The 20,501-nt window shown below is 37.2% G+C and overlaps 1 protein-coding gene across 1 annotated transcript in view; it reads left to right on the top strand.

The window, feature by feature from the left end:
* The window catches only part of LOC131077374 (polyubiquitin), a 297,730-nt gene that overhangs the window by 139,141 nt on the left and 138,088 nt on the right, over positions 1–20,501 (top strand). The window contains exon 2 of the mRNA XM_059219876.1: positions 2,662–3,585. Coding sequence (XP_059075859.1) covers positions 2,662–3,585 — 924 coding nt within the window. The remainder of the gene's footprint in view (positions 1–2,661; positions 3,586–20,501) is intronic.

The following is a 20,501-nucleotide window of genomic DNA, read 5'->3' as shown; positions in this document are numbered from 1 at the left end:
TTGTTGGAGTGACCTACTTCTATACAAGCATTTTCGTAACATTTCAGTGGAAATAGGTCTCACCAAAGATGACATTGTTGCAAATTGGAAGCAAATGAATGTAAATAAATATTATGTGTGGCATGTCGATCACATAGTTGATATAGAGGAAAACCATGAACAGGATGAGGACACTAACAATGAGATAAATCTAGAAAACACTGTACATATGAATGAATGGGAGTTGCTATCACAAATGGGGCTTGGTGGTGCTGGAAATCAAAATGTCCTTGAAATGCTTGGTAGACGTGACTTTGACAATATGAACAAATGGAGTGAATGTTCTATTCCGCCACATTTACATGACACTACTAAACATTTCATAAGCATAAATAGGATGTACGAACAAGATGAAGAAACCACGTTACAATTTAATGATCCACCATATCCACTATCATTCAAACAATAACTTGCACTTACCATTATTAAAGAACATTATAATGAAAATTCCTTCAACCAACCCTTGCACATGATCATACAAGTAACAACACGGACAAGCAAATCTTACCTAATACATTGTAGTAGACATGCACTTTTGAGTTTAGCATCAAAACATTATAATTCGCTCCTTGTTGTTTCTCCTATAGGAATTGCCGCATTCAACATACATGCCTCAACTATACATTATGCCCTTAAGATTCCAATAAAAGAAATGCAACCACTAAGGGGCCAATTGCTATTAATATTTCAAGAACATATGAGACACATAAAATACCTCCTTATTGATGAGATGAGCTTCATAGGACCAAAGATACTATTGAAAATAGATTTAACAGATTGCGTGAAGCTTTCCCCCACCAACAAAACTTGTGCTTTGGTGGGACATCAATCATTCTTGTTGGTGACCTAGCACAACTACCACCTGTTATGGACAAGCCTATCTATGCATCACACTCAAATGCCAAGTTTTTATGGGACCAATTCACTACAATTGTGACACTTCAAACAATACTTTATCAACAAGGCGATTCTCAAGATCAATTTGACTTTCGTCGAATATTACAAAACATGCGTGATGCACAACCAACTAAACAAGATTGGGAATTACTAATGAACCGTACAAACAAACTACTATGTACTGATGAACAAAATAAATTTGACAAAGAAATACACATATACTCCACTCATGATTTAGTTACAACGCACAACAAAAAAATGGTTAAACTACTAAATCTTCATATTGCAATTAGTGTTGCAATCAAAACGCACATAAAACCAAATGTCGATAGTGATGCTAACCAACTTCCCCACGAACTTTTGCTATGTACAGGCCAACGAACAATGTTAACAACAAACCTATGGATACAAGAAGGCCTTGTCAATGGATCACTTGGAGAAGTGCTAGATATTGTATACACAACTGGTTCTAAGCCCCAAGATTTACCTTTGTATGTAGTTATCCGATTTGATAATTACAATGGCCCACCTTTGAACCAAGATGACTCGAAAAATATACCTATAACACCAATATCCCTAGGTAATCACAGAAAAATTCCACTATCCATGGCTTGGGTAATTACCATACATAAATCCCAAGGATTAACATTACCAAAAGCTATAATTGATATAGGTAAAACAATAAAGGGTTAAATCAATAAAGGGCCTTCGTATAGAACCACCATTCTCTTTTGATTGATATTCGAGAATGAAGAATAATCCATACACAATTATCAGGAAAAAGGAGGAGTCTCGACAACAACAACTCTCATTGTAATGAGTAAAAGGTATGCAAATTCAATTTTATATTCTATGCAAAAAAAAAACAAAAAAAAAACTTACTATTAGTTGCTATTCCAAAATTGCTGCATCAAATGCTTAATGCTTCCTTTCTTTGCTTTGCAAACTTTCACATTTATATATTTATAAACCGTCTATATAAAACCATCCATGCATTCCTCCTAAAAAAACACTAACTACTTGTTTCACTGTGCAGAACAAAAGCAAAGAAAAAACAACAAAGCTAACCTCAAACTCATTCATATCAACCATGGAAAAAAGTCATCTTCTAGATCCAAATGTATAAGATTGATAGTTTTTTATGTCTGGAACAAGATTGTATATAAATACTTTGATTATTTATCTTTCAAAATAAACTATTTTATGCACAAATCACAAACAAAATAGGCATCTACAATTATAAGTTATTGTTTCTATTCGACATAACCCTTTCACCTCCTTAAGTGCAAGTGATAGTTATTTAATCACGATTCCATCCATAAAAAGGGTTAAGTGCGCCTTACGGGATTCGACCATACAACCTCGATAATATTATATTCAATATTTAAATTAAAAAATAAAAGGTAGTCTAAAGTGTGAAACAAACGCGCACTTCTTAATTTCTAAGAAATTTCCGTTTGAAAGTTGTCCACATTTGACCCGGCCAATTTTCAGACCCTTCGCGATTTCACCCGCGCCTTCGCCGAAGCGACACCGTCGGCCGGAGAAACTACGCGATGGTTTACAAAGACTCATCGGTAGAGTCACTATAAATAGCCTTCCTGCCTCTTCCAGTATACATCTTCATTTTGGGTTTTGTTATACGAGCCTGTATAGATTGTAGGACGCTTATTTCTCTGTGTCCGTCTCTGTAAAGGCTTCGATTTGCAGATATTTGTGTTCAAGAAAGAAATACATCATGCAGATATTTGTGAAGACATTGACAGGCAAGACCATCACTCTGGAGGTCGAAAGCTCTGATACAATCGACAATGTCAAGGCAAAGATCCAGGATAAGGAGGGAATTCCTCCCGATCAGCAGCGCCTCATCTTTGCCGGCAAACAGCTGGAAGATGGGCGTACGCTTGCTGATTACAACATCCAGAAGGAGTCCACTCTTCACCTAGTTCTCCGTCTCAGGGGAGGAATGCAGATCTTTGTTAAAACCCTAACGGGCAAGACTATCACTCTCGAGGTAGAGAGCTCCGACACCATTGACAACGTTAAGGCCAAAATTCAAGACAAGGAGGGAATTCCCCCAGATCAGCAGCGCCTGATCTTTGCCGGGAAACAGCTGGAGGACGGCAGAACCCTTGCCGACTACAACATCCAAAAGGAGTCCACCCTTCACCTGGTTCTCCGTCTCAGGGGAGGAATGCAAATTTTTGTCAAAACCCTAACGGGCAAGACCATTACTCTGGAGGTGGAGAGCTCTGATACCATTGACAATGTGAAGGCTAAGATTCAAGACAAGGAGGGAATTCCCCCAGATCAGCAACGCCTGATCTTCGCCGGTAAGCAGCTCGAAGACGGCAGAACCCTTGCGGACTACAATATCCAGAAGGAGTCCACGCTTCACCTTGTGCTTCGCCTGCGTGGTGGAATGCAGATCTTTGTGAAAACCCTCACCGGCAAAACCATCACTTTGGAAGTGGAAAGCTCCGACACCATTGACAATGTGAAGGCGAAAATCCAAGATAAGGAGGGAATTCCTCCCGATCAGCAGCGCCTCATCTTCGCTGGGAAGCAGTTGGAGGACGGCCGGACTCTGGCTGATTACAACATACAGAAGGAGTCTACACTTCACCTTGTTCTGCGCCTGCGCGGAGGGTTTTAATTTCTCTGTTTTATTAGGAATTCTGAAATATGTATTCGAGCTTTTTATTTAAATAAATAAATCTGTATCTCTTTTGCCATTTGTCTCTGCTCTATAAACGACAAATCAAACAATGGTTTTATTCAATTGGAATTTTCTGGTATTGATGAGCGTGGAAATTTGAAAAATTTGGGGAATGAAACATCTTAAGTTCTTAGATTTACCTATTCACGCGAGATTGTTTGAAGAAAAATATGGTTGCATTTCATCATGTTAAGTAGTTTGTGAATATTTAGCGACAAAATCAAGTTGTTTTTCTTAAATCTGCTTGCATTTTAAGATTATTTATCGGTCAATTGCAAATATTTTCTGGAAACAATTGTACAAAACGGAATCTAGGGTTGTTTGTAACTGTAAATATAAACAAGAGAATAGAAAGGGGAAAACCGGAAACTGTAGGGTTCTCTCTGCAAGTGTAGTCATAAACAAGAGAATAGAAAGGAAACTTTGTAGTATTTGATGAGTATGTGCTTCTAGAGGTAAATCTGAGAGATAAAGACATTTATACAATCTTGCATAATCTGGTAAATGTTTGAGAAATAATAGTGAAGCTCACCTGGTTATGGGAGTAGAAGATTTCGGTTTTACGAACATTACAGGAGAAACTGGTAATTTTGTAATTATAAATTTAATTTATGATTAATTTAAATTTAATGTATTTTTTAATTGTTCAACTTATTTTTTAGAATTGATATAAAATGAATAATTTATCTTGTATTAAAATTTTTATATTGAAGAGATTTTAAGTTTAGAAATTAGAATTAAGAGAATAAATCTCATAAATAAAATAGAATTTGATCTTTGATGTGATCCGAAATGTTATGCAAAAAACTCAAACAATTTAATCCGGAAACAAGATTGTCGAAATTCGATGTCTCTTAAAATAGAATTTTATTTATTGTTAAATTTGTTGTGGTAATTTTCTTATATTTAGATAATTGAGAATAGGTTATGTTTTTTCATCTACTTTTCTTTATAAGATTATAATGATTAAGATTTATCTATTTTTCTTTAGCAAACTCTATTTATGAATATATATTTAATAATTTTTTTAGTTATTATGATTTTAGAGGTTTTTGAAATATAAAGATAAATTTAATTAAATAAAATTTATTGATCTTGTGATATTACTATTAAAGAACACTGTGGAGATGCATAATCTTGATACTATATTGTGGAATAGTGATCATAAGTGCAGAGGGTGTCACTTATCCATAAGAGCATTTATGATTTTACATGTATTGGGAGCTTAGACGGTGATTTGACAACATATTATGGAAAATAGAATAATATGGCTGGCCATCATGGTGGAAAGAGAGTGGTGGAAAGAGAGTGAGAAATAGGGTTATTTTGAAACCTTGTAGGGTTGATGGTAATGTTACGTGGCTTTGTAATTTATTAGTCATATGTTGACTTCTATAGCTAGGTGTCTCTTGAGTTACTTTGTCATACTAGTGTAGCCTAAAATAACCAAGATGAGCTTGAACAATGAAATAATGTATCCAGTAGCATTAACTATCCCACTAGGATGTTTTGGCACCACCAATTTAGTGCCACAAAATCTAGAACATAAGTTTTCACTCTTATCATTCCCTTAGATTACATGAAATTGAAGCATTTTACAATATTGCATTCGTCACCACTTCGAACAAAGAATAGTTACATCAAAGTTTGATACTTTATGAAACAATTTACTTGAGTGATGTAACTTAGATGGATTGGGATGCATTGACCTAGTGAAGTTATTTCTAACTAGTTCCCACTTAAATTTATTGTGCATCAATTTGTTGTTGTAAAATGTGAAATGCAAAATACCAATACACCCTTTTATTGCAAAAATTGTGAAGAGTACATGGTTATACTCAAGAGGGGGGGTTAATTAGTATAATACAATTCTTTTATTTTTCAAACTTCATACCATAAGCATATCAATTTGCATGATATCAACAACATAAGATGTAGCAATGGCATTGATATCATTGACAACAATCTTGCCCACATTTGACATCAATGATAATGATGACAACTATTTTGTCTATCAATATTTGCTTTACAAATTCTTTGACATCATTGACAACTTTTAATCATACATATGCCCTTGACATCAACGACAACATTAATGATATTATTCTAACAATCTTGCAAATACACTTGGCATCAATGACAATATGTCTTTTCACCTTTGACATCAATGACAACTTCCATCAAATTACAATATTTTTTAATATTGTGTTCATTACTACTATGAAAAATAATTTGATTTTAAGAAAAACTAAGATAGGTTATTGTATACAAACCCAGTTTTTAATTACAGGTTAAAAAAACACTCTTGAATGTCATGGTTTTAAAAAATAGTCTCATCAATTTTTATTTTTTTTCAATCTAAATTATTTTTAGAGACTTAACTAGAAAAATATAGCCTAGAGAGATCAAGATTATTGAATAGTAAAAGTATGCTTCTAATACCATCAACCTATCCAATTAGAGATGTTGATTGTAGCTCTTTAGTGCCACGAGGTGTGGGCTATAAACTATCACTCGTCCCCCTTTCAATTAAAATATTTTATAAAATTGTATTCAATGTCACGGAAAATAGAAATTAATGCTCATATCACCCTTAAATTGAATGAAATAAAAATAATTTACGCTGCTTTCTTCATCACTACAAACAAATGATTTGAATTTGTGAAAAATCAAGATAGGTTTTTGTAGGTGGACTTAACATTCATCTATAGATTTAAATAAAAAATTCCTAACTATCATGAATTCAAAGAATAGTCCCCTTAAAATTTCACACTTTTTGTGATCTGAAGAACTTTTAAGAAACTTGCTTGGACTAATATATTCCAAAATAAACATGATGCCTAAGTATTGAAATTATGTGTATCATAGCAATAAATAACTTGCCTAGATCTATTGACACCTTTAGTTTGGTTGTACAAGGCGTAAAATATCAATACTCACTCTTTGCAACCTTTCATTTGAAAATAAGAATTTTATAAAATCACATTTATTGCCACCAAAAGCAAATGATTTAGAGTTGAAAAAATGAAATAGGTTTTTATAGGTGGACTTAACAACGATTTGTAGATTTAAACAAGAAAGACTTAGGTACATTATTATTTATGAGTGCAATCCCATCAAAGTTTAGGACATTTCTAGTCTTGGGATCTTAAGAGACTTGGCTAAACAAATGTAGCCCAAAATAATTGATATTCTTAAGTAATAAAATGATACATCTAGTTGAATTAACTAGCCCACCCAAATGTTAGTTTAGTGTCATGTAATATCCCTTTTTTGAAATGAGATTTAATAATAAATACTAATAATAAATTAAAATATAAAAATAAAATAATATAATTAAAATTGAATTAAGTTTAATGCATGGTCAAAAGGAATGAAATGAAGAGTTGTGACTCACTCAAACATGAGATATAAAAAGGAGATCATTTCATTTGATAAAGAGATCCATGGATATTCATCATTGAATCAATCATTAGTTCAGAATGAGGGAATCAATTCAAAAAAATATTATTACTCTAAAAGGCAACAATCAAGGTTGGTGACTCAATTCTTGTGCGAGATGGTGACCCTTTCAAAAACAAATTATAAAGGAGAGATCATTCCAAAGATACATCCAATAAATTCAGTCAATTCAAGCATCAATCATTTAAAAAATAATCCAAGCATTATTCGAATATTGACTTGTCAATCCATAAAGATATTAATTAACAAGGATAATAAAAAATAATCTGGCAAACACAACAAATAATCAGTTTTATAGAAGATGGAGAGCGGGAGAGCAAGAGCGGGAGCGGAGGGGTTTCATGCGAAGGAGTTGCAGAAGATGGGGAAGTGGTGTTGCAGCTGAGGATGATTTCCTCCCTCTCCTCCTTTCACCTTCCATGTCGCGATTGTCTGATGGGGCTCTTCGTGGCTCTTCTTTGCTAGATTGGTGGGTGGAGGAGTTTGGTGTAGAGGAAGGAGTGGAGGTTGCGGCAGCGATGGAAGTGTTTTGGAATGGGTTTTTTGCAGCTTCTGTTTTTGGTCTTCAGGGGTGTGCGGTGGTTCCTGTCAATGGCATTTTTTCTGCTCTTTCTTTGGTGGGTGGTGTTCTCCTGCCTATGTCTGGAATGGTGTTTGGGAAGATCTAGGACCCTAGCAGATCTCTTGTGGAGAGGCTCTTTGTGTTCTCTCCTTTCCTCTGTGCTGAGGATTTTTTGTTGTTCTGGCCTTTGGTGCTCTGGTTCTTCGAAGGAGCTTCTTTTTTTGGTTCTTCTTTGTTGGGCTACTCTCCTATTAAGGTGGAGAGTTGTCTTTGGTGTGAACCTTTGAGAGGGGTTTCTTGGCTCTTGTTCTTTTCCCCTCCTTGTCTGTTAGAGGTGACCATATTTCCTATGGAGGTGGATATTTGGTGGAGGGGAAAGGGCTAGTTTCTGCTTTCTGCTAGAGAGTGTTGGTTGTTGTCTTTCTGCTTCATTCTCCGTCCTGTAGAGCTGGAGATCTTTCCTATTGAGGTGGAGAGATGGAATGTTGGGGATTTTTGACTTTTGGTGCTCCTCTTGATGTTGGCTATGGATGCCTGTTTCTTCTCTCAAAGGTGTCTCCTTGGGTGGGTCTAGAAGTTCTTTTTCCCAGACTCCCAGCTTGTCTCCTGGGCTAGTTCCTTTTTGTTGTTTCTTGGTTTGGCCTCCTTCCTTCTAGTTTTTGGGGTCTTTATTCCCCCTTTTTCTAGTGGTGGGTTCTTGGTTTATCCCACAGGCAGGTTGATTGCTATTAGTTTTAAAGGGCCCAGTTGGTCTTTCCGTTGTCTTTGGTTTGGGGAAAATCTTGTGTCTGGTGTTTTGAGCTCATTACTTAAGGTTGAGGGTGCCTGGCAAAACCCCTGGATGCTGGTTTTGGGTTCCATTTTAAAACCCAGTTTGAAGGTTGAGGGAGCCTTTCAAAACCCCTACTGGCTAGATTCAAATTGTATGAATATCTGTTGTAATCTGGTGTTGTTATTGAAGGTTAGGGGTACCTTTCAAAACCTTGAAAGTTGGCTGAGGGTGCTTGTTATACCCTCGATTATTACTCTTCTATGTTATAGTTTGGAGTTGTAGCTTTGTTGGGTGTGGCGTGACTATGTTGGTTGTTGCTGGTTTTAGTCATCTTTGCTGGATTTTGGCTGTGGTTTTTCATTGTTTATTTCTTTTAGCAGCCTGCTTTGTTGGGTTCTAGATCCTAGTAAAATCTATTGGGTTTCGGGTCCCTCCAAAACCTGTTGTATGGGGTTTTAGGTCCCCTCAAAACCTACTTTTCCCCTAATCAAAAACAAATAATCAGTTTTGAATTTGAATTAGAGATCATTCCAAGGGTTCATCCAATAAATTCAACCATTTCAAGCACCAATGATTTAAAAAAGCATCCAAGTATTATTCAAATATTGGCTTGTCAGTCCATCAAGAAATATTAATCAACAAAGGCAATAAAAGCTAATCTAGCAAATACATTAATTAGTTAGCTTTGAATTTGAGCAAGTATCTTGCAAATAGGAAGGACATAATCCCTTCCAAGCTCACAAGAATAAAAAAGCTGAAAACCCTTTCATGCTCTTATCAAGTTTTGATGAAAACCAAAATCTTGGTCAAGGAGGCTGAAAACCCTTTCATGCTCTTTGGGATGGAAACCTCTAATTCAATAGATTTGTAAGTATTTCCAAAGAATTTACTATAAGATTGAGTCTGAGAACTGTGCTATGATTTATTGATCTAAATATTATTAAAAATTCTTAATATTTGATAATTTTATTATCATTTTGAGTAAATATTATTATTTTAAAGAAAAAAATCAAGAATATCCCCAAAAAAGTACATTACAATTAGTATCAAAGCACTAATTCTACCTTATTGTAAGGTAAAGATAAAATTATCAATGCATTCTAATCAAAGTGATTTGAAAGTCTATGATTCAAGAGTTATTGTACATATCAATAGTCTAATGAAATAACTATCAACCACTAAGCTAATCATATTTTAATAAAGTGGAACTAAAACGCACATTTTTATAATGGAAACAATAACATACTTTATTCATTCTTAAAAAAAAAATTGAATACATGGATGACTACAAACCTTCAGCATTCATGGTTGCAATAGGTTGGTTCTTTATGCGTATTTTAGCTCAATATAATTTTCACCTATATGCTAGACCCACACAAATCATTCTAGTTTAGGCAACATCACCACCATCTCATAGCATTATAAACTTGACCTTCACAAAAAATAAGGGCTTCATAATCACAAGTGCTCACATCAAGCTCTTATAAAATAAGCAACCATCATACATCATTATTACATGTGTGGTTATAATTTTCAACACATGAATCACAAAAATGATTTAAAACACGACTAACCCATCAACACAAAAGTCAACACTACAATCTAACACTTCAAGTGAAGGACCACGCTCTTCAAATTGTCCCTATGTTTCAAGCTTATTTTGGCAACTTGTTGCATTATATTCACTAATGAAATCAAACTAATAACATTTACCTCTTCTTTCTAATTTTCTTGAACAATCTTCGTATGCATCATCTTTGTCTTATCATCAACATGAAAGTGATTGCATGTCTTGCACCAAATAAATTAGCTCTCATATGTCTCCACATGGTCACCATTTTCACAATCATCAAGGATAAGTTATTATAATTGAAAATCATTGAATTGTCATTCATATTAGAAAAACTATTCATGCAACATAAAGTCATTCATTTCAATGTGTCAGAATACATATATATGGATGTTGTTATCTCTAAGAAAGTATCCTAATTTGTGATTGTTTGAGGACAAGCAATCTTGGGCAGGGTAGACAATAATTGTTGGCATTATTGTCATTGATGTCAACAAGTGATGCAGAGAAACAACAAGTGTTGTAGGTTGCAGAGTTATCATGCAGAGAATCAAGTGTTATGTAAGTGAAGTTGTCATATTGGGATAGCAATGTCGAATATAAAGTATGCATGAAATTGTCATATCGGGATAGCAATGTCGAAAAACAAAGGCAAAGCCACTTTTCGGGATACATGGACAAAGGCGGAGTAGCATCTTTGAGTAATGCCGACAATGTTAACTACTCCAACATCATTGTATCAAAATAGTTATGTCAACCAGGTGATTGAGGATGAGTATCGGGGTAGCTTTTGTAAGGAAGTTAAGTAGCGGAAACAACTTCCTACACTAACCTTGAGAGGAGGGTAATGCAAAACTTTTTCAGATCATTACAACAGTTACAGAAAATAGAAATAGATATAATAGCATTCATACCACAACACAGTGATTTACGTGGGGAAAACCCTTTTGGGAGAAAAACCCCACCCTCCAAAAGCAGCTCAATATTTTATTCAGCAATCAAAAACAGATTACAACATACTTGCAGAGCAAGCTCTTCGCAGGAGTACCACTAATCAGAGATTCAGAGGCAACTCAATAGCCATAAGACTCTTACACACAACCTCTATCTCACACACCTCATAAATAGGAGATACAATACAAGAAACCATCAAACGGTATTACAAAACCATGGGCTAAAACCACCCAATAAGGTGTAGCCGACCTTATCTCCCTTCTAGACGCTCTATGACATGTTAAAGCACACATCAACACGTGTCGCTCCCTTTTACAGCTCATTTATGTATCCGATACAAATTATTTTTCCTATTTCAGGAGTACAAACTTCCGGAGGCCATAACTTGAGAACCGGGTGTCCGATTGACGAACCGTTTGAAGCGTCGGAAAGCTCGCGAAGTGCTCTATCACCTCGTAACCCGCTTCACCGGTTACGACCACTTTTCAGGGCATTTCGGAGCCTCTAAAGTCCCCAAAATTAAGTTTAAATATTTTATTGCACCCCTCCAAGACGAAAACTTTAATATCTTCAAAACTAGTTGTGACCTTGCGACGAAACTTTACCGGAATGCTTATCTAGCCAACCAAAAGCTTCAGGGAGAGTTTCGCACCATTTCGTGCTCAAATGAAAACTTACTATAAATTGTAACCTCACATAAATGCAAGGTTGAGACACCATTTTTCCCAACAAATCTCCCACTTGTCGAACACCTTGCAAGAGCGGAAGGGAATGTCAACACAATGAATCAATTGCTAGGGGCCATAAGGCCCATAGACTCTGAACACCATCTGAACTTCTCTGTGCTCATAGCCTTAGTTAAAGCATTTGCAACATTCATCAAAGTTTCCACCTTAACCAGCTTCACCCTACCATCTTCGACCATATCTCTAACAAAATGATACTGAACATCAATATGTTTGGTCCGGGCATGAAATGTCGGGTTCTTAGCTAGGCTAATTACACTCTGACTGTCACAGTAAACTGTCACTGTACCTTGTTTTATTCCAATATCTGAACACAGTCTCTTAAGCCAAATGGCCTCTTTACAAGCATGAGTAGCTGCCATATACTCTGCTTCAGTAGTGGATAAAACAACCACAACTTGTCGCTTACTCATCCAACTAATTGCACCACCAAACAAAGTAAACACATAAGCACTGGTGGATCTTCTGCTATCAATATCACCTGCCCAATCTGAATCCACATAACCATGGATATCAAGGGAAGTCATGTCTCCAACTGAATTACCATGATAACACAAAGAATACTCTGAAGTACCCTTCAAATATCTGAAGACTCTTTTGACTGCATCCCAATGAACTCTACCAGGATTAGACATATATCTAGAAAGTACTCCCACTGCTTGGGCAATGTCTGGTCTAGTACAGACCATAGCATACATCAAGCTTCCAACCGCACTCTGGTAAGGCACTCTGCTCATGTTTTCCATCTCCAATGGGGATGTAGGACAATCTGAAATAGATAGTTTCATTCCAACTGTAAAAGGAACACTCAATGGTCTACAATTCTACATGTTGAACCTCTGTAACACTGAATTCACATACTTACTCTGGCCTAGCCATAGCTTTCTGTTCACCCTATCTCTTCTAATTTCCATCCCAAGAATGTGCTTTGCTGCACCAAGATCTTTCATTTCAAATTTAGCAGCGAGCTGAGACTTCAGTTCTGAAATCATACCTTTCCCTTTACCAATGAATAACATATCATCAACATACAATGCAATGAATAAGAAATGATCACCATAAGATTTATAATAAACACAGTGATCTGATTTAGAACGTTCAAATCCCAAACGCAACACATATGTATCAAATTTCTGGTACCACATCCTAGGACTTTGTTTGAGGCCATACAAAGATTTCTTCAATTTACAGACCAAATTACTTTTGCCTTTCACCACATAGTGCTCCGGCTGTGTCATATAAATATCTTCCTCCAAATCACCATGAAGGAAAGCAGTTTTCACATCCATTTGCTCAACCTCTAAATCATAAGCAGTAGCAATAGAAAGCAAAAATCTAATGGACGTCATTTTTGCAACAGGAGAAAATATCTCACCGTAATCAACACCCTCAACCTGAGAGTAGCCTTTTGCAACCAACCTTGCTTTATACTTCTCAATGCTCCCATCTGAACCAATCTTTTTCTTGAACACCCATTTACAACCAACAGGTTTTCGTCCTTCAGGCAATGGTACAAGATCCCATGTATCATTCTTTTTCAAAGCTACCATTTCTTCCTCCATAGCAATCTTCCAGGATTCTGCATCATTCATACCTAATGCCTCTTCTACAGATTTCGGTTCATCCACACTAGTATTCAAAGCAAAAATACATCTCCAATCATCAGGTGAATACCTTTCAGGTGGTTGTCTATGTCTTGTAGACCTTCGAACAAGCTGAGTTGGAGGTTCTTCCTCCTCTTCTGAAGATTCAGAGCTAGACGAGCTCTCCTCAAATTCTTGCCTATCTAGGGGTCTCGATTCAACTCTTTCAGGTGTAGAAGGAAGTTGAATCACATCTTCTTTTTTTAGTCTGTTCTGGCTGCAATGTAACAGAAGGAGACTTAATTTCTCTAAAAATAACACTTCTACTGTGAATTACCTTTTGTGCAACAGGGTCCCAAAGCTTGTATCCTTTCACACCATAACTATACCCGACGAAGATACATTTCACAGCCTTGTTCTCCAACTTTGTTCGCTTCTCTTTTGGCACATGTGCATATGCCTCGCAACCAAAAACTCTAAGATGTCTCAATGAAGGCTTGTGACCTGACCATGCTTCCATAGGCGTTTTATCAACAAGAGCTGATGTAGGAGACCTGTTAATCAGGTAGCAAGCAGTGGCAACAGCTTCAGCCCAAAACTTTTGTTCGAGACCAGCACCACTCAACATACTCCTAGCCTTCTCCATCAGTGTCCTGTTCATTCTTTCTGCAACTCCATTCTGCTGTGGAGAATACGGAGTTGTCTTCTGCCTGTTAATTCCACAGTCTTTACAGAATCCATCAAAATCATTAGAGCAAAACTCACTGCCATTATCAGTTCTCAAACATTTTATTTTCTTTCCAGTCTACAACTCAACCATTGCTTTAAATTCTTTAAAACGACTAAAAACTTCAGATTTACTCTTTAGAAAATATACCCGTGTCCTTCTACTAAAATCATCAATAAATGAAACATAATATGTGGATTTTCCAATCGAAGAGACATCTACTGAACCAAACACATCAGAATGGATAAGATCCAAAACACCACAAGTTTTATGAGAACTCGAGTAAAACTGAACGCGGTTTTGTTTTCCATAAATGCAATGTTCACATAAATCAAAGTCAAGATTACAATCATTCAAACCTTCAACAAGATTTTTATTTTTCAAGGTCCTTAGACCCTTTTCTCCAATGTGGCCAAGTCTCTGGTGCCATAACATAGTCTTCTCTGCAGGTAACTTTGCTTCAGACGAAAGAGCACCCTTAGGTACCCAAAAACCATTTCCATCTGCTGAAGGTGAAACCTTCAAATCTTCTAGTGAAGTATCCGCAGATTTACTTTTTACAGAAGTGCTATTACACTCAACAGTGTATGCTTCAAGCTTATATAAAGTGCCAAACCTGACACCTCTAGCAACTACCATAGCACCCTTAATCATCTTACATCCTGTTCCAGAAAAGACTACCTACACACCCGCATCTATCAGTTTGCTCACAGATAACAGGTTTCGTTTTAATCCAGGGATATGCAGCACACCATTAATCCTTTTTATTCTACCATCAGAAAACCTGATTCTAACTTTACCTCGACCAACAATGTCTAGAGGTGAATCATCACCCAAGTACACCTTACCTCCATTAAATACTTCATATTCAGAAAACCAATCTCTATTGGAAGTCATATGAAAAGATGCACCTGAGTCAATTAGCCAGGCATCATTACCTGCATGAGTCGCCAAAGTCGCAATAAATGCATCACCATCTTCCTTGTCAGACTCAGAATCAGAATCGAACTTTTTCTTTTTCTTCTTTGCAGTCCTTACGGATGTGACCCGCTTTACCGCAATTCCAGCAAATGACTTTGGACTTTCCAGGAGATTTCGATCTCCCTTTGGATTTGGACTTGCCGCGCTTCTCATTCTTCTTGCCTTTCTCCTTAGGTCTTCCACGAACGGTTAGGGCTTCCTTTGAACTGATGGATACCTTCCTTCGCATCTCTTCATCGAGTAGGGCACCCACCACGTCTTCAGATTTCAAAACAACAGAAGTACTACCGATAGCCATAACAAGAGAATCCCACGAATCAGGCAAAGAGCAAAGCAAGATCTGACATTTCTCCTCCTCGTCCATCTTAACACCGACGGATACTAATTGAGCCACCAACATATTGAATGCTTCCAGGTGGTCTGCAATTCGTCCACCCTCTTCCATCTTCAAGGAATACAATTTCTTTCTTAAGAAAAATTGATTTAATAAAGATTTCACTTGATACATCTCACCAAGCTTAGTCCATAGCTTCTTTACAGAGTTCTCTTCATGGACATTGATTAGAACAGAGTCTGCCAGGCACAGTCTGATTAGACCCTTGGCTTTCCGGTCCATAACATCATACTGAGCTGCCGCAGTAGGATCTGAGGGCCTTTGGACATTCGCATCAATAGCATCCCAAAGATCTCGATCTATTAGCAGATCTTCCATCTTCAGCTTCCACATCTCAAAATTACTTCCATTAAATTTCTCCACCTCTATTCTCCCTAACGAACTCGCCATCTGAATATTCTTGCAACAAGATCAAAAAGTGTCTTCTGCACAAGCTCCCACTCAAATCTAGATTAGTTCAAAAAACCCAACTGCCCACAATTGAAACCAAAGGTGATCAGGCTCTGATACCACTTGTAAGGAAGTTAAGTAGCGGAAACAACTTCCTACACTAACCTTGAGAGGAGGGTAATGCAAACTTTTTCAGATCATTACAATAGTTACAGAAAATAGAAATAGATATAATAACATTCATACCACAACACAATGATTTACGTGAGGAAAACCCTTTCGGGAGAAAAACCCCACCCTCCAAAAGCAACTCAATATTTTATTCAGCAATCAAAAACAGATTACAACATACTTGCAGAGCAAGCTCTTCGCAGGAGTACCACTAATCAGAGATTCAGAGGCAACTCAATAGCCATAAGACTCTTACACACAACCTCTATCTCACACACCTCATAAATAGGAGATACAATACAAGAAACCATCAAACGGTATTACAAAACCATGGGCTAAAACCACCCAATAAGGTGTAGCCAACCTTATCTCCCTTCTAGATGCTCTATGACATGTTAAAGCACACATCAACACGTGTCACTCCCTTTTACAGCTCATTTATGTATCTGATACAAATTATTTTTCCTATTTCAGGAGTACAAACTTTCGGAGGCCATAACTTGAGAACCGGGTGTCCGATTGACGAACCGTTTGAAGCGCCGGAAAGCTCGCGAAGTGCTCTATCACCTCATAACCTGCTTTGCCAGTTACGACCACTTTTCAGGGCATTTCGGAGCCTCTAAAGTCCCCAAAATTAAGTTTAAATATTTTATTGCACCCCTCCAAGATGAAAACTTTAATATCTTCAAAACTAGCTGTGACCTTGCGACGAAACTTTACCGGAATGCTTATCTAGCCAACCAGAAGCTTCAGGGAGAGTTTTGCACCATTTCGTGCTCAAATGAAAACTTATTATAAATAGTAACCTCACATAAATGCAAGGTTGAGACACCATTTTTCCCAACAGCTTTTGAAGGCAAATTAACAAATTTCCACTACGCCGATAGTATACGCTATTCCGATAGAGGAAAATCATCGGAATAACATATGTCGATGAAGTTTGTCACCATGGAGTTAGCATTTTGGAGTAACCTATGCTGATAAAAAGAGGCTAATATTGTATCATCGATTTAACTTGTTCTATCGATCTAACAAGTTTTTCTTATGTTGATAGTAATGGCTATTCTGATGAGTGTTTGTTTTTGCTTGAAGTCTTTCAGTTTGGAGTAACCTATGTCGATGGAGTTTTTTCACCATGGGGTTTGAGTATCGAGATACCTATGCCGATAAAGGTGAGTTGACAGTATGTTATCAAAATGACTTATACTGTCAATCTAACATGATTTTCCTATGTCAATAGTTATGGCTACTCCGATATGTGGTCATTTTGGCTTGGAGCCTCTTCATTCGGGATAGCCTATGGTGACAAGTGAAATCAAAGATGAGTTTTTCATCGGAATAACTCATGTCGATGAGAGAGATCGAAGGCATCAAGTGGTCATCGAGATAGGTTGTGAAGGCGGAGTTGAGGCAAGATGTCATCCCGATAGTTAATGCTATATCGATGAAGCTTTGAGAATCCAACTTCGGGATTGCTATAGTGATGAACATGTTTGCAGAACGCATAACACGAAAGGTTATCCACAACATGAAGTTTGACCCATTTGTGCAACCCGATAGTCCATATGGATCTTGACCAACCTTGACCATATGAACTAGACCAAGAATATGAGGACATGTGGCTCCTTGGTGGACAAAACAAATTAGATATGTGAAAGTCGGTGATGATAAATAGTGTTGTTGATTCTTCTAGGGTAGGTCGACAGAAGATGATGATCCCATTAATGGTGATCCAGTTGCAGATAGGTTCACGGATCAAGATGACCAACTTGAAGGAGATTGGATCTACTGGACAAAACAAGTTTGCTAAAAATAGCAACCCAGTGCAGAAAAAGAGCAAAACAAAGCAGGGTCATTCAATGCATGTGGTCGATTCAAGGAGGGAAATCCAATCTACTGTAGACTGCATCCTTGAAGAAAAAATTGAGATTACTAAGTTTAGTAATCTATATACATAATGACCTAAAGATAGATAAAACACATTTAATGTGAGCGGCTAGTCTAAGATCATCAAGACAAAGAATGAAATATTGTTGATACAGAGCTGACTGCAGGCGGAGGTAATTTGGTGTGATTCGACAGGAGTAGGTGAGATAGAGATAATGGTGAAAATAGAGACAATTGTAGAAGTCAATTCTAAAAAGGTGAAGTACTAAAGAGAGTGTTGTTGCTGAGAGTATATAGTGAGTATTGAGCGATAGAGAGCTAATAGAGTGTAACATTTAGAAATAGAGAGAGAGCAATTGCAGAAACAAAGCACTGAGGGCAGTTGTAGAAGCAAAAGATTGAGAACAGAGTAGTCTGAGAAAGGTGAAGCTGAGGTAGAGAGGAGGAGACAATCAGATAGAAGGAGAAGAAAGAAATAGAGGAAGAATACCAGCAAGCAGAGAAATCCTTTCTGAAAGTGTAAAAAATTGTTGCAAAACCTCGTTTGCAACAAGGCATATAACTTGTATTTGAAATCTATACTTGTTGTAATCTCTAAGTGGGTGCTTAGAGAAGGGGTAGGTGCTCCTTTGAGTAGGTTCTCATAAAAATAGGGGTTGGTGCTCCTTGAGTTGGTGCTTAGAATATCAGGGGTTGGTGCCCTAAAACATATTGTAAACTGTTATTTACTGTGAGGCTGGATTTGAGCAGTAGACTCCAACAACTATTCTCATCGAGATTTTTCCCACAATGGGTTTTCCTAATACATCTGGTGTTATGTGATGTGCTCTTGTGTGTGTGTGTGTGTGTCTATGTTTGCATTACATCCTTAGAATCTGCACACTGAACTTAAAGTTTTAAAATACATTGATTCACCCCCCGCCCCTCTCAATGTCCATTTGTGTTCTTCAATTCTTATTAGAGCACTAGTTTCCCTTGTAGTTGTAATGGTGAAAAAAAGGTGAATGATGGAGAGATCAAGAGGAAAGATTTTCTTCCCTTCGAGGAGAGATGAAAATTTCACTGCAGATTTCCCTTCAAACACTTTATCCACATTACATTTAAAAGAGGGGGGAAATTCAATAGATCCAATCTCTTAGGGAAGACATTGAATACTAAATGAATTGATAATGGGATAGGAATGACAAGCTAACCCCTCTTTTATAATGGAAAATGATTGAATTGTGTTGTAAGACTAAGTGTAAAAGTAGCAAAGAACTGATTATAACTCGAGATGGAAGCATGAGATGAAGTTGTGCACCTGGATATGGCTATAACATGTCGAGACAAAGCTGCCCTATGAATTTGAGGAAAATTTGTCGGGACTGTGCTGAAAGTGTCCACGGTCCTCCGAAAAATCCGCGAAACGAAAAGGGTTTTTTTGCCTCTGCAAATGGAGTCTAAATCTGCAAACACAACTGCACACCTACAACCTACACACAGAAAAGAGAGGAAAAGGGGTTGGGATTGGGGGTTTGCCTTTAGGTCATACCCCAGTTTTGGAATTAACCAAATGATGAAAGAAAGTGCTTGCAAGTAAATGTAAATGAAAGACTGAAATGTAAGTCACCTTAAGGGAGGTTGTAGATAGAATGTAGGTAGATTTGCTTTGCTTGTATGGAATTGAATGTTGAAAGGGATCTCCTCTTCAATGGTTGAATCCTTGACTTGAATGCAACCCCTAGCCTTGAAGGGAGACTTGAGAATGCTCAATGCTAGAAAGGAATGCTTGAATGCTTGAACTTATGCCCGCCTTATCACTTATCCAACTTTTTTGCTTCTTGAACTCATGCAAATGAGAGGGCAATTAGGGCTAATTGACTAATTTTTCATTAGAGGTTGACATAGGGAAAGTTTTCCCACTTTATGCAAAGTACAATGCAAGGATAGGATAGAGGGGGGCCCAAAATAGGGCAACAATAGGAGAGCCATGCCCCTTTCCTTCCCTTGTCTCAGAATAGGAAGTAGGTCCAGGCAGTGTGGAGGGCAGAACAAGTGTGGTTTTTGAGGGTTGAGAAAGTCTCGGGTCTCCGATCAAGCTTGGGGACTCGTATCGGCAACATGAAGACCCTAATGTGGTCGTAAATTGCAAGGGTTGCAATTTTATGACACTACAGTAGTAAAAGCGTTCTTTAGCTTGGGTAGATTCTAGCTAGTGAACATAATGGCTGGGTATGAATACTCATCTTCTAAAGAACCTATCTTTTATGGTACCAACTATGCCTTCTGAAGTAGAAGAATGGAAACCTACCTGTCTTCCCTAGGATTTGATATCTGGATGTCATTAAAAAATGGTTACATTGTTCCTCAAGTTCCTCCTACTGACCCTGATGCTAAAAGGGAATATGAGAACAATGCTAAAGCTAAGAATGCAATCTTAAGTGGTGTGTTAGATACAGAGTTTGTCAAAGTCTTGCATTGTACATCGGCAAAAGAAACTTGGGACAAGCTGCATAGTGTATATGAAGGAGACACCAAAGTAAAAGAAGCCAAATTGCAAAATCTAAGAGCTCAGTTTGAAAATCTAAAAATGAAAGAAGAAGAGAAGATAGCTGATTATTTGGAAAGAGTGGATGAGACTGTGAGTGCTATAAGAGGACTTGGAGAG

The sequence above is a fragment of the Cryptomeria japonica genome, chromosome 4 (genome assembly GCF_030272615.1).
Source record: "Cryptomeria japonica chromosome 4, Sugi_1.0, whole genome shotgun sequence".
NCBI classification, from domain to species: domain Eukaryota; kingdom Viridiplantae; phylum Streptophyta; class Pinopsida; order Cupressales; family Cupressaceae; genus Cryptomeria; species Cryptomeria japonica.
The sequence above is the reverse complement of the archived record's forward strand: the minus strand, read 5'-3'. Positions and strand labels throughout refer to the sequence as shown.